The sequence below is a fragment of the Tamandua tetradactyla genome, chromosome 6, assembly GCF_023851605.1.
Source record: "Tamandua tetradactyla isolate mTamTet1 chromosome 6, mTamTet1.pri, whole genome shotgun sequence".
In the NCBI taxonomy this organism is placed as follows: Eukaryota; Metazoa; Chordata; class Mammalia; order Pilosa; family Myrmecophagidae; genus Tamandua; species Tamandua tetradactyla.
The window spans coordinates 25,247,843-25,260,052 of NC_135332.1; the positions used below are offsets into that span (position 1 = coordinate 25,247,843).

Here is a 12,210-nt window from a genome sequence, read left to right on the forward strand (position 1 = left end):
CCCCATTTTTGTGTCTGAGGCTGTATCTCACTTACCTGGCCCTGGACCCTGCCCTGCCCCGAAGTCAGCCTGAGCCCCAGCACTTCCATCTGGGGACTATGGAAATGAACCGGGATGGCAGTGGGCAAAGGAACAGATGAACTGTGTAGTGAGATCCTAACACTTCCTCTAAGGCTAGCTGCTCAGCTGCCACCTCCTCCGTGAAGTCACTCAATCCTCGGTTCAGTTTTCCAGAGCCTTCTGAGTACCAATTGTGCTAAGCATTCAATCTTCACACCACCCCCTGAAGCTGGTATCCCATTTTACAGAGGAGGAAACAAGCTCCGAGAGCTTGATCTACTTGGTCTGACCACCAGGGTGGCAGAGGTAGAGTCTAACTGCTGCCCCTACTACCAGGCTAAGCTCCCTATCTTTTTTTTTTTTTAATCTAGTATCTGTCAGTCCCAGCATCCATTTCATTCTGTTTTCCAGGTTTAGGAGTTTACAAGTCAGCCTCCCTCACTGTGTGATAGCTGAGACTGTCCCATCATGGTTTCTTCTAGACAGCACCCCCCCCCCCCCCCAGTGACCTACACTCAGCAAAACAAACCAATAGCCAGTGGCCAGACAAACAAACCTCTATTCCCAGGCTCTTGTCTTTCCTCCTGTCATTAAACTTCCCAGGTTCCTTGAAACTCACCTGTTTTTTATCCCTCCAGAACCCCATTCTTGTTACCACCTTTCTTATTTCTTCCATGAGGTCCTAGGACAGGGTCTAGGGGAGAGGGCCATGTTACTACGCCACCTTGGTCACACTCAATCAGGTCTTATTTGGGGGTCTCTACCTTTCTTGCTTCGTTAGGGGAAGGGCAGAGTTCTGCCTGGAAAGTGGTACCCCATGCCAGCATTACTGAATCCTTTTCAGATGCTCTTCTCAGATAGTGTGGGGGCGAGGAGGCAAAATGATAAACTCAAGGTTTGTAAGAATGAAAATGATATATTTAAAGGGAAAATAGAAAAAGAGATGATCAGTGGGGTCCAGTCCTCCAGTTTTTCCTATTCAAGATAAATCTCAATTTGAATATCCAATTTAATAAGATCCCCATGATCCCTGGGAACTCCAGCTTCCTGGTCCCCATGCCGCTTAACGATGGCTTTATTCATCTGCCTTTTTATCTTTTTCCATTTCTTCAGCACTTTCTGTTTTTATCATTTCTATTTCTCCAAATTCTGTTTCTCCCAGTTCTTTCGACTTTCTTCTGCCCACTTCTGGAATTTTCTTCTCTAGTCCTCCCGAATCTCTTCGGCTTAATTCTTCTGAGGGTGTCTCGCCTAGTTCCCCTGAAGGCCTCCTGTAAATTTCTCTGGATTTTCTTCTGCCCACTTCTAGTAGTTTCCTGCCTGTTTCTCCTGACTCTCTTGTGCTTGATTTTCCCGACAGTCTTCTGTTGGCTTCTAAATCTCTTCTTCCTCTCATTCCCAGTTCTCCAAATTCTTTTTTTCTCCAGGAGCCAGCTTCCGTTCTCTGCCTGCTTTTGTCCTTTCCAACCACAGTGCTCTTTGAATCTTCCCAAAAGGATTCTTCTGTGTCTCTCTTGGTCTCACTCTGCTCTCTTTCCCACTGCTTCATCACCTTCTCAGTTTCATCTCTGTCTCTCCCTTTTCTCGTTTCCCTCTCCTCAACTTTCCTTGAGTTCAGTGACGTTTCATCATTCGATTCCATGGTCTCTTCTGGAAAACAAGAAGGAGGGAACAAAGATAAACATTTGTCCATCTTTGCGTCTATGTGAACCTCAACCCATGGAGGCCTTTGCTTAAGAGACAAGCCCTGAGAAAGGCTATTTTCACAGGCCCTTGAAATGGTGGTTGACAGCACACCTTCCAAAAAGGAGAGAAAGGGAACCATCATCTGCCGAGTGTCAACCCTGTTCCAGGCATCATGTGAGGTGCAGTGTATACTTCCAAATGACATGGCCATGCATGGTGTCACTGATTCCATTTTGCACTCAAGGTAGCTGAGGCTGATAGAATTACACTCCAAGTAAATGCCATTGCAGAGTCAGAATTTGAACCCAGTTCAGTTCAACCCCCCAAAACACACTCTCTTCTCCCACAAGAAATAACATTAGTACAGCCATACCCCTGAGATATTGTGGGCTCGGTTCCAGTGCACTATAATAAAGCAAAGCACAACAAAACGAGATATGCCTGTACTGGGAAATGATAGGAGGGTTCTTTTCTTCAGCATCCTCACTCTGCCATTTCTCTTTGTCCCAGGAAGCACATTCATTAGTTGTTGAGAGGTTTACTGTGGAAATATGAGCAAATTCCTAGTAGGGAGTTCAGATGGAGAGTAACTTTACAACCCAAGGGATCCCTGCTCCTTGCTTTTAGGAGTTACTGAGAAAAGCTACCAATCTGCCCCTGAGGCTCCCCCACATTCTCTTCCTGGAAGCCCCTGGTCTCTAAGTCAGCCTACAGTAGCTCTCGGGGCTCACAGCAGGAAAAAAAGGCAGCCATTCCGAGGTAAAAACATGTAATGCTGCCGCCTGCTGCTCTCAGAGGGAAGTGCCCAGCAGCTGGCAGCACTTGGCCTGCAGAGGGAAGGGAGCACGTAGCCTGCAGAGGAAAGGGAGGCTGCTTGGCACATCTACCGAGTTCCTGCTGTCTTTCTTCACTTCAGTTGCTCCTGTGGCTTCTTAGGGCAGCTCCAAGGGCCTGGGGCATGGCGGGGGGGGGGGGGGGGGGGGGCAGAGGCCCCCGTAGGGGATGCAGCCCGTCCACAGTGTTACAGAAACGGCTGTCATCTGGGCTGACAGATGTCCAGAACCCCACCCCAGACCCCTGCCACTGTGCCTGAACCAAAGAGCACTCCAGCCTTGGAGCCTGGGGGTGGGCTGCCGCCGAGCATTGCACTAAATGAGGGCCAGGTGCCCCCGCTGGGCTGTCCTTCCAGGGTCAGGAAGGCCCCACTCCCACTGCCCTGGCTCCCCTTCACTGCCATAAGTGAGGGCACCGTGGGGCGGGCAGGCAGGAGGCTGTGACCTCCCTGAAACAGTATGGCGCTGAGGGAAAAGACAGGTCCTGGAGTAAGTCGGCCCGAGACCGGAACCCACTGCGGAGCTTTCAATTTCTCTCTGCTTCCGTGTCCTCATCTGTAAATCAAACTATTAATAATTGCTTATTTCATAGTGTTTCTGGGAAGACCAGATGAGGCGATCCACAAGAAGCCCTTAGAAGAGAGCCTGGTGCCCAGGAAGCACCGCATGAGGAGCAGCGGCCGTTCTCGTGGCCCCGTGCTCCTCTAGGGCTCTTCCCTGCCGGCCGGGGGGCGCCCTGAGGGCCAAACTGACAAGGAACTGCCCTGGGCACGGTGGGCCCAGAGAGAGCCTGGAGGCAGGGGGTCAAGGGTCTCTACTCCCTGGAGGCCCTGTGAGATAGAAGGTGACTCGTCGGATCAAGCAGAGGTGCCACTGCTGTCTGGAGACGGGCGCCACCTAGCGACGCAGAGCGCGGGCTCCAGGTGGGACAGCTGCACCCAGCCCAGCTCCACCCCTTCCTGGGTGTGTGAACCACCACCACCACCATCCCCCCGCAGGTTACGACCTCGCTCAGCCTCCATTTCCCCCCAGGTCAGAACCCACCTCCTAGGGTGGTGAGGACTGGGTGAAGATCATTCCCATCTGGTGCTTAACCCAGCACCCGGCAGAGATGAGGCCCCTAAGGTTGAAGTCTGGAAACTCCTGGCCCGAGTCAAAAGGTTCTTCCTCTCTGAAGCCTTCCCTGTCGCGCCTCCTCGTCTGTGCTCTCCCTGTGAGGCACTGCCACCTGCACAGCCGCTCTGAAGAGTGCGGGTTCATGGGAGCCACAATTCTCGCTGTCTGCCTTTCCGATGGCCTCTGTCTCCTTCCTGGCACATGCCAAGTGCTCAACAAATATTTGATGAATTAAGAGAAGCAATAAACACGTGGCCTCTCTAGTCAGACAGCCTGGGTTCAAATTCCACTCCTGTCCTGCCCCAGGGAACAAGCAGAGCTGACCAGAAAGGTTGGGGCAGCTGGCAGCCCTGAGTTCTGGGAGCCCAGCGGGCAGAGCTGAGCTGAGGCGCCGCCACACACAGCTAGGAACGACAGAAGGGAAAGCAGGGGAAGTTGCCTTCTCCAGGGTTCCAAGAACTCACCTTTCTCTTGCTTATCTTTAAGATTCTCCCTGTAGTTTGTTTTCTTCAGTTCTTCAATGACACCTTTGTTGGCATCGTCCAAGGCCTGCAGAGGGCAGAGGGAGCTGCTGAACTCTCCTGACCCCACAGTGGCACTTGGGCCTTTTCCTTTCCCCACTCCACACTCCACTCACAGAAGGCTTAACCCGCCCACCCCCGGTTTCCTTTTGGCTCTTCTGAAGACTCCTGCCCCGAAGTTAATTTCTGTTTATCGGCTTGGAATTATCCACACTAACTGCAGTGATATATAACTGCAGGTAAGTCAAGATTCATCTCTCTTCAGCTTTGGCATGTGTCTGGGGCTTGTATCTGCCTGCTAATGTCTACCTTTTTCCCGAAAGCTGCATGTGTCTTGGTTCCTGCCAATGCAAGGCAATTCAAGCCCTTAACCACTGAGGAAGGCAGCAGAGGAGAGGATTCAGAAATACACAGAGGAGAAATATGTATGGAGCTGCCTTCAGGAGGGGCTTCCCAGGCGTTCTGGTTTGCTACCTGCCAGAATGCAACACACCAGAGACAGATTGGCTTTTTTTTTTTTTTTCACCTTTTAACTCACAGTTTATTAGGAAATATTTTATCCACATCATACCAACATTGATGATTTGTTTAATTAGGGAAGTTGTGGGTTTACAAAACATTCATGCATAAATTGAGGATTTCCATAGACCACCCTGTTATTAACACCCTATATCGGTGGAATACATTTGTCACAACTGATGAAAGGACATTTCTGCAATTGAACTTAACAATAGTCCCTGGTTCAATTTAGGGTTCACTGTTTGTGTTGCACAGTTTCATGGATTTCTGGTAGATTTTTAAATCAAAAAAGCATTTTTTTCTGAAATTAACTCAGTTAAGCAGAGGGAATCATTTGATCAAAATTATGAATATGACCGTCAAGAAATATTGTCACCAGGAATCATTTTTCCTGCATGCATTTTATAATGAAAGAATGACTTACTAGGTTTTTATTCATTGAAAATTTTACTGAAAACTAGGTTTCTCGGGTAGATTTATTTCCTGCTGAGGCGACAGATTGGCTTTTAATAAAAGGGGATTTATTTCATTACTTCTTCAGAGGAAAGGCAGCTAACTTTCAACTGAGGTTCTTTCTTATGTGGGAAGGCAACAGGGTGATCTCTGTTGGCCTTCTCTCCAGGCCTCTGGGTTCCAACAGCTTTCCCCGGGGTGATTCCTTTCTGCATCTCCCAAGGTCTGGGCTGAGCTGTGAGTGCTGAGATGAGGTATGCTGAGCTGCTTGGGGTGTGCTATGTTGAGTCTCTCAATTAAGCACCAGCCAATTAAATCAAACATCATTCATTACAGCAGGCACGCCTCCTAGCCAACTGCAGATGTAATCAACGACAGATGAGGTTCACATGCCATTGGCTCATGTCCACAGCAATCGATCTAGGCACCTTCATCTGGTCAAGTTGACAACTGACTCTAACTACTACACCAGGTGAGCATGGCAAGTGCAGGTGAGCCTTCTGCACAGCAGCCCCAGCAGACAGCCCAGGGTAGAGCGCCAGGAGGCGCCCCATGAATGTTTCCTGCATGACCACTGGGCCCAGGACACTTGTTCCCTGGGAGCCTTCCTGCATGCGAAGGGTCAGGGGACCAGGTCCCATGAAGTCACTGAGGGTCGGAGGGTGTTTTGGCATGATAGGTCCCTTCACTCTGCCTCTCAACCCTTCAAAACCCTGCCCAGCCTTCAAGGTGGATTCAAATCCATCTGAATGGGAAAGCCTCCAGCCCCACCTCCAGCCCTCTCACTCCGTCTTTGAACCCCCTTAGTTCCTTTTTCTCTCTGGTCATGAACAAGGGTTGTGCTTTTGTCCTAGCCTTCCTCCTGACACCAAGGTTCCCAAAGGACAGAGCCACAGTCGCATCACCTTTGGGCTGGACAGCACAGGGCGGATCTGTGCTCAGTAAATATTTACAGAGTTGAATTGTCCTGTTATCTCTCTCCAAATATTTGCAAGGCGATCACGTGGAAGAGGCTTAAATGGGAGAGGACACATATGTGGAACTCAGAGCAAGATGGCTAGAATTCAGTGAAGGTGAGCGCTGTTCCTGGGACCACGGGCCGGCTCCCCTCCACAGAGGAAAAGGATGCCAGGGGTTAGGCCTAAGCGCCTGCGGCACTTGGAAGCAGAGGACAGACTGCCACCTACTGGGGTCCCTTGGGAGCAATTAAGGGAAACCTAGAGGTTGAGTGGGAGTTAGTCCAATGAAGGAAGTGGGAGGGGAAGTTTCTAAGAACATTCCAGGCAGGGATAATAGCATATACTAAGGTCCAGAAGCCTAAGAAAGCCAGTTCCTCCGGGACGAAGAGAAACTTTGGCTGGAGCTGGAACGAGGTGGTGGGGGTTGGGACTGGCCATCTGGAAGGCTGGAGAGGTTCACAGGAGAGAGATTGCATACCAGTTTCCTTCCTGGCCTAGGCAGGAAAAAGTTGAGAAAGTTATCCTAGAGACACTGGGAGCCAAGCAAGAGAATGAGGAAATCAGACTATTTTTCTTGGTGGCCCCCGGTGGAGTATTTTTCAACTGCAATAAAATCAATTTAGAAGGCCCCAACCAGCATTAAAACCCACCATTCTAGGTGGGTCTTGTTTACTTTACTGGAATCCTATAAAAGAGGAAACATTTTGGAGAAAGCTTGAGATTCAGAGAGAGCAGAGAGGAATGACAGAGCCACAAGAAAGCCACAACAGAGAACGCTGCAGAGCCACGAAGCAACAGCCCACCAGCCGGTGACTTTTGGAGATGGAGAAGGAAAACGCCTCCTGTGGAGCTGGAGAGGAAGCTAGCAGGTGATGTCATGTTCTCCACATGCCCTTCCAGCCAAAAGAGAAGCCTGACTGTGTTTGCCATATGCCTTTCCACTTGAGAGAAACCCTGAACTTCATCAGCCTTCTTGAATCAAGGTATTTTTCCCTGGATGCCTTAGATTGGACATTTCAATAGACTTGCTTTAATTGGGACATTTCCAAGGCCTAAAAACTGTTAACTTGCAATTTATTAAATTCCCCTTTTTAAAAGTCAAAAAAAGAAAATGAAAAATACATTAGAACACAATAGAAAACATCAGTGTGCTTAGTACATAGTAAAAGTGTTGTTTTGTAAAACTTTTATTTGCATTACATTAAAATATGTGTGCCGGTCACTTTATAGAGTAGCAGTTATGGCTGATGGCAGAGGCAGACATTTGAAAGCCACTGTCCTACTAGAAGGGTGTCCTGCTATAGGTGACTGACAGAATGGCCAGACTGAGAAGGCTGGGGGTGCTCACAGCTGACTGCCCACCCCCCATGCCCCACTCCCGAGGCCCATTCGGGTGGAAAAGGGAAGAGACTCACGCTGATGATGGCCTGCTGTGCTTCACTGTTATGGACAAGCTTCGCTCTCTCCAGGGCCTTCTCAAAGTTGCTCACAGCGGACTCGAAGTCTCTCAGCTTCACTAGACAGCAAGGGGAGAAGGCACATGTGGACGGTGACACTGAGTGTGGCATGACACAGCTGCCCTGCGTGTGCCAGGGATACACACTTCAGAGGCCCGGTCTGTGCCCCACCCCCGGTCAGCCCCAAGCCTCATGCACCATTCCTGAGTTGCTCAGCCACTGCCCTTTCCATCTCACCACTGCGAATCTGAACCTGAGCCTTGGATTTCAATCTGTGAGGGAAGGGGTCTAGGTAGGGACCTGTGCTCAGCTGTGCCAGGCGGGTGGGGAGATAGCCCCATCTCCAGCAGCACTGTGCCACCTTCAGGTTGTTCAAGAGGAGCAAATCCCTATCTTTAAAACATTTGTTCAAAATTTTCAGAAGCACTATGCAGCCCACATCAGTGGGCTGGATGTGGCCCACGGGCCAGGGGCTGGAACATCAGCTGGAGTCGGGCTCCCTCACTGGTGCAGTCTGAACCCAAAGAGGAGGTCGCTCACCAGCTTGCCCAGCTAATTAGTGGTCGAGCTGGGACTGGAATGGTTGATTGATCAATTTTTGGCCTTCTAAAGGATTTAGTTTCAGGATATAAGGAGAAAAGTGCTCCCACATCCAGTTTCTTCACTCAGCACAGCTTTCTTTTTTAACAGTATGCTCCAAATCCACCCATTTCCCAAGAATGGCTTTGGGATCCATGGGGAATGGAGGGCCTCATGTTCATAAGTAAGACTTGAAAAGACTACTACATTTGAAAAGAGTTTGATTCAAATGTATATTTTGAAAATATGTGGAGTTATAATAAAGTTAAATATACATTTTTTTTTTGCAAATAGACATTTGAAAAGAAGGAGAATCACAGTATTTATTTAGACATAAAGGGGACTGACACTGATCATCTGTAAAGAAGCCATGACACTTATTCAAGGAAGTAAAACGTTATGGACTGTTTTTTTTAGTTTTTAATTGACTATGTGACCTGAGGTTACCTTGGTTCAGGAGGCTGCTCTTAGCTTCATTTCCCTACTCTGTGCATGCACAGATCCACACATGTATACCAGTATATTTTAGGGCCATATATATGCTTTTCCAAGGACCGCAATTGTTTCTCATTGCCGTTGGAGACATGTCCAGGAAGTTGATGTGGTGACAGGTGGAAAGATGTTAATTTTTAATGAGTGATCCTAGATCCCAGATTCTGTTCTAAGTGCTTAAGCACTTGAGTTCTAACTTTTTTCTCACAGCAACCCTGTTGTAGGCACAATGTTTATCTTGGTTTACAGATGACGAAACTGAGGCACAGAATAGCTACTTGCCTGAGGTCCCTGAGCCAGGTGCTCTGGCCCTAGGAGCCCAAGCTCTCCCCACTGATGCTACAGGCCTGTGGCTCCCTGGCTGCTGCATTTGAGTTAGTCAACCCCACAGTGTAGAATCCGGGGCCGACTGTGAATGACCTGGTTCTGCAGGGGCCTTTAGGACCTAATAAGTCCAAAACTGAACTCAGGTCTTCAACCCTGAGCAGTAAACATACTCTCCTGAACAGCACGAAAGAAGCCTGCCTAAGAACAGAAAAGAGTTGTAGGAAAAGCCATAGTGGTTATTTCTTCCACAATCTTCAACCTTTCGGTGTTCTCTCTATGTTTTTAGGAAAAAATCTACAATTTGTAACTTGGCCCACAAGGTCCCATGGATCTGGCCCCACCTCAACCCCCTCCTTCTACCCCATCCCTGGCTCTGAAGAGCTCCAGCTAACACAGGCCTCCTTCAGCTTCTGTAATAAGCCAGATTCCTACATTCCTAAATGCTGTTCCTTAGCCTGGAAAGCTCTGCCCTCAGCTCTTGGAACAGCTGGTAGGAAAATTTCTCCTTAAAAATTACTTCCTTAGTCCATCTCCATCAGCAAATGAAAGAATAAACAAAACGTGGAATTTACATATAATGGAATATTACTCAGTCTTAAAAAAGAACTATGTTCTGATACATGGTATTAGATGCATGAACCTTCAAGACATCATGTGGATCCTGAGAAAGAAAAATGAAGTTGCAGGCCTCACGCTACCTGCCTTTTAGTCATATTATGAAGCTACAGTGCTCAAAACAGCATGGTATTGGCTAGTACTGATATACTACAGATAGATATACTGACCAATGGAATCTAATAGAGTGTTCAGATATAAACCCTCTTATCTATGGACAATTGATTTTGATAAGGCAATTAAGCCAACTCACCTGGGACAGAACAGTCTCGTCAATAAATAGTACCTAGAGAACTGGATATCCACATGCAAAAGAATGAAAGAGGATCCATACCTCACACCCTATACAAAAATGAACTCAAAATGGATCAAAGACCTAAACAACAGAACTAAGACCATAAAACTATTAGAAGAAAATGTAGGGAAATATTTTATAAATCTTATAATAGGAGGCGGTTTCCTAGATCTTACACCCAAAACACAAGCATTGAAGAAGGAAAGAAATAAATGGGAACTCCTCAAAATTAAACACTTCTGTGCATCAAAGAATTTCGTCAAGAAAGTAAAAAGACAGCCTACACAATGGGAGATAATGTTTGGAAACGATATATTAGATAAAGGGTCTAGTATCCAGAATATATAAAGAGGTTGTTCAACTCAACAACAAAGAGACAGACAACCCAATTACAAAATGGGCAAAAGACTTGAACAGACACTTCTCAGAAGAGGAAATACAAATGGCCAAAAGGCACATGAAAAGATGCTCAACTTCCCTGGCTAGTAGGGAAATGCAAATCAAAACCACAAAGAGATATCATCTCACACCCACCAGAATGGCCATAATCAATAAAACAAAAAACAACAAGTGCTGGAGAGGATGTGGAGAAAGAGGCACACATCCACTGTTGGTGGGAATGTCAAATGGTACAACCGCTGTGGAAGGCAGTGTGGCAGTTCCTCAGGAAGCTAAGTATAGAATTGCCATATGACCCGGCAATACCATTGCTAGGTTTCTACTCAGAGGACATAAGGGCAAGAACACAAATGGACATTTGCACACCAATGTTTACAGCAGCTTTATTTACAATTGCAAAGAGATGGAAACAGCCAAAATATCCATCAACAGATGAGTGGCTAAGCAAGCTGTGGTATATACATACTATGAAATATTATGCAACTGTAAGACAGAATAAAGTTATGAAGTATGTAACAACATGGATGGACCTTAAGGACATTATGCTGAGTGAAATTAACTAGAAACAAAAGGACAGATACTATATGGTTTCACTGATATGATCTAACATTAATGAATGAACTTGGAGAATTTCAGTTAAGAACAGAGACAAACAGGAGACAGAAATAGGGTAGATATTGGGTAACTGGAACTGAAGGGATACAGATTGTGCAACAGGACTGATTACAAAAATTCAGAAATGGATAGCACAATACTACCTAACTGTAATACAATAATGTTAGAACACTGAATGAAGCTGAATGTGAGAATGACAGAGGGAGGAGGCCTGGGGGCACAAATGACATCAGAAGGAAAGATATATGATAAAGACTGAGATGATATAATCTAGGAATGCCTAGAGTGTATAATGATAGTGACTAAAGGTGCAAATTTAAAAATATATTTATTTTATTTATTTTTTTCCATTCTACATATGCAATCAGTAATTCTTAATATCATCACATAGATGTATGATCATCATTTCTTAGTACATTTGCATCGATTTAGAAAAAGAAATAGCAAGACAACAGAGAAAGAAATAAAATGATAATATAGAGAAAAAATAAAAATAAAAAATACAAAAAATATATAAAAAAACAAAAAAAACTATAGCTCAGATGCAGCTTCATTCAGTGTTTTAACATAATTACATTACAATTAGGTAGTATTATGCTGTCCATTTTTGAGATTTGTATCCAGTCCTGTTGCACAGTCTGTATCCCTTCAGCTCCGATTACCCATTATCTTACCCTATTTCTAACTCCTGATGGTCTCTGTTACCAATGACATATTCCAAGTTTATTCTCTAATGTCGGTTCACATCAGTGGGACCATACAGTATTTGTCCTTTAGTTTTTGGCTAGTCTCACTCAGTATAATGTTCTCTAGGTCCATCCATGTTATTACATGCTTAATAAGTTTATTCTGTCTTAAAGCTGCATAATATTCCATCGTATGTATATACCACAGTTTGTTTAGCCACTCGTCTGTTGATGGACATTTTGGCTGTTTCCATCTCTTTGCAATTGTAAATAATGCTGCTATAAACATTGGTGTGCAAATGTCCGCTTGTGTCTTTGCCCTTAAGTCCTTTGAGTAGATACCTAGCAATGGTATTGCTGGGTCGTATGGCAATTCTATATTCAGCTTTTTGAGGAACTGCCAAACTGCCTTCCACAGTGGTTGCACCATTTGACATTCCCACCAACAGTGGATAAGTGTGCCTCTTTCTCCACATCCTCTCCAGCACTTGTCATTTTCTGTTTTGTTGATAATGGCCATTCTGGTGTATGTGAGATGATATCTCATTGTGGTTTTGATTTGCATTTCTCTAATGGCCAGGGACATTGAGCATCTCTT

The 12,210-nt window shown here is 46.1% G+C and overlaps 1 protein-coding gene and 1 long non-coding RNA gene across 7 annotated transcripts in view; one reads left to right on the top strand and one right to left on the bottom strand.

The window, feature by feature from the left end:
- Nucleotides 1–956: 956 nt before the first annotated feature.
- ODAD4 (outer dynein arm docking complex subunit 4) overlaps nt 957–12,210 on the bottom strand; it is a 41,964-nt gene continuing 30,710 nt past the window's right edge. For 5 of the 6 annotated variants that reach the window (XM_077164399.1, XM_077164396.1, XM_077164397.1 and 2 more), the window contains 3 exons: nt 7,563–7,663; nt 4,160–4,244; nt 957–1,710 (listed from right to left, as the gene is read on the bottom strand). In XM_077164399.1, coding sequence (XP_077020514.1) covers nt 1,136–1,710; nt 4,160–4,244; nt 7,563–7,663 — 761 coding nt within the window. In that variant the 3' untranslated portion in view covers nt 957–1,135. Of the gene's footprint in view, nt 1,711–4,159; nt 4,245–7,562; nt 7,664–12,210 lie in introns of those variants that run through there. The other variant, XR_013177522.1, reaches the window with a different exon arrangement.
- Nucleotides 3,980–10,308, top strand: LOC143687423 (uncharacterized). Its single transcript, XR_013177523.1, has 3 exons — nt 3,980–4,455; nt 5,525–5,660; nt 6,043–10,308. It is a non-coding gene; the product is annotated as an uncharacterized LOC143687423 (long non-coding RNA).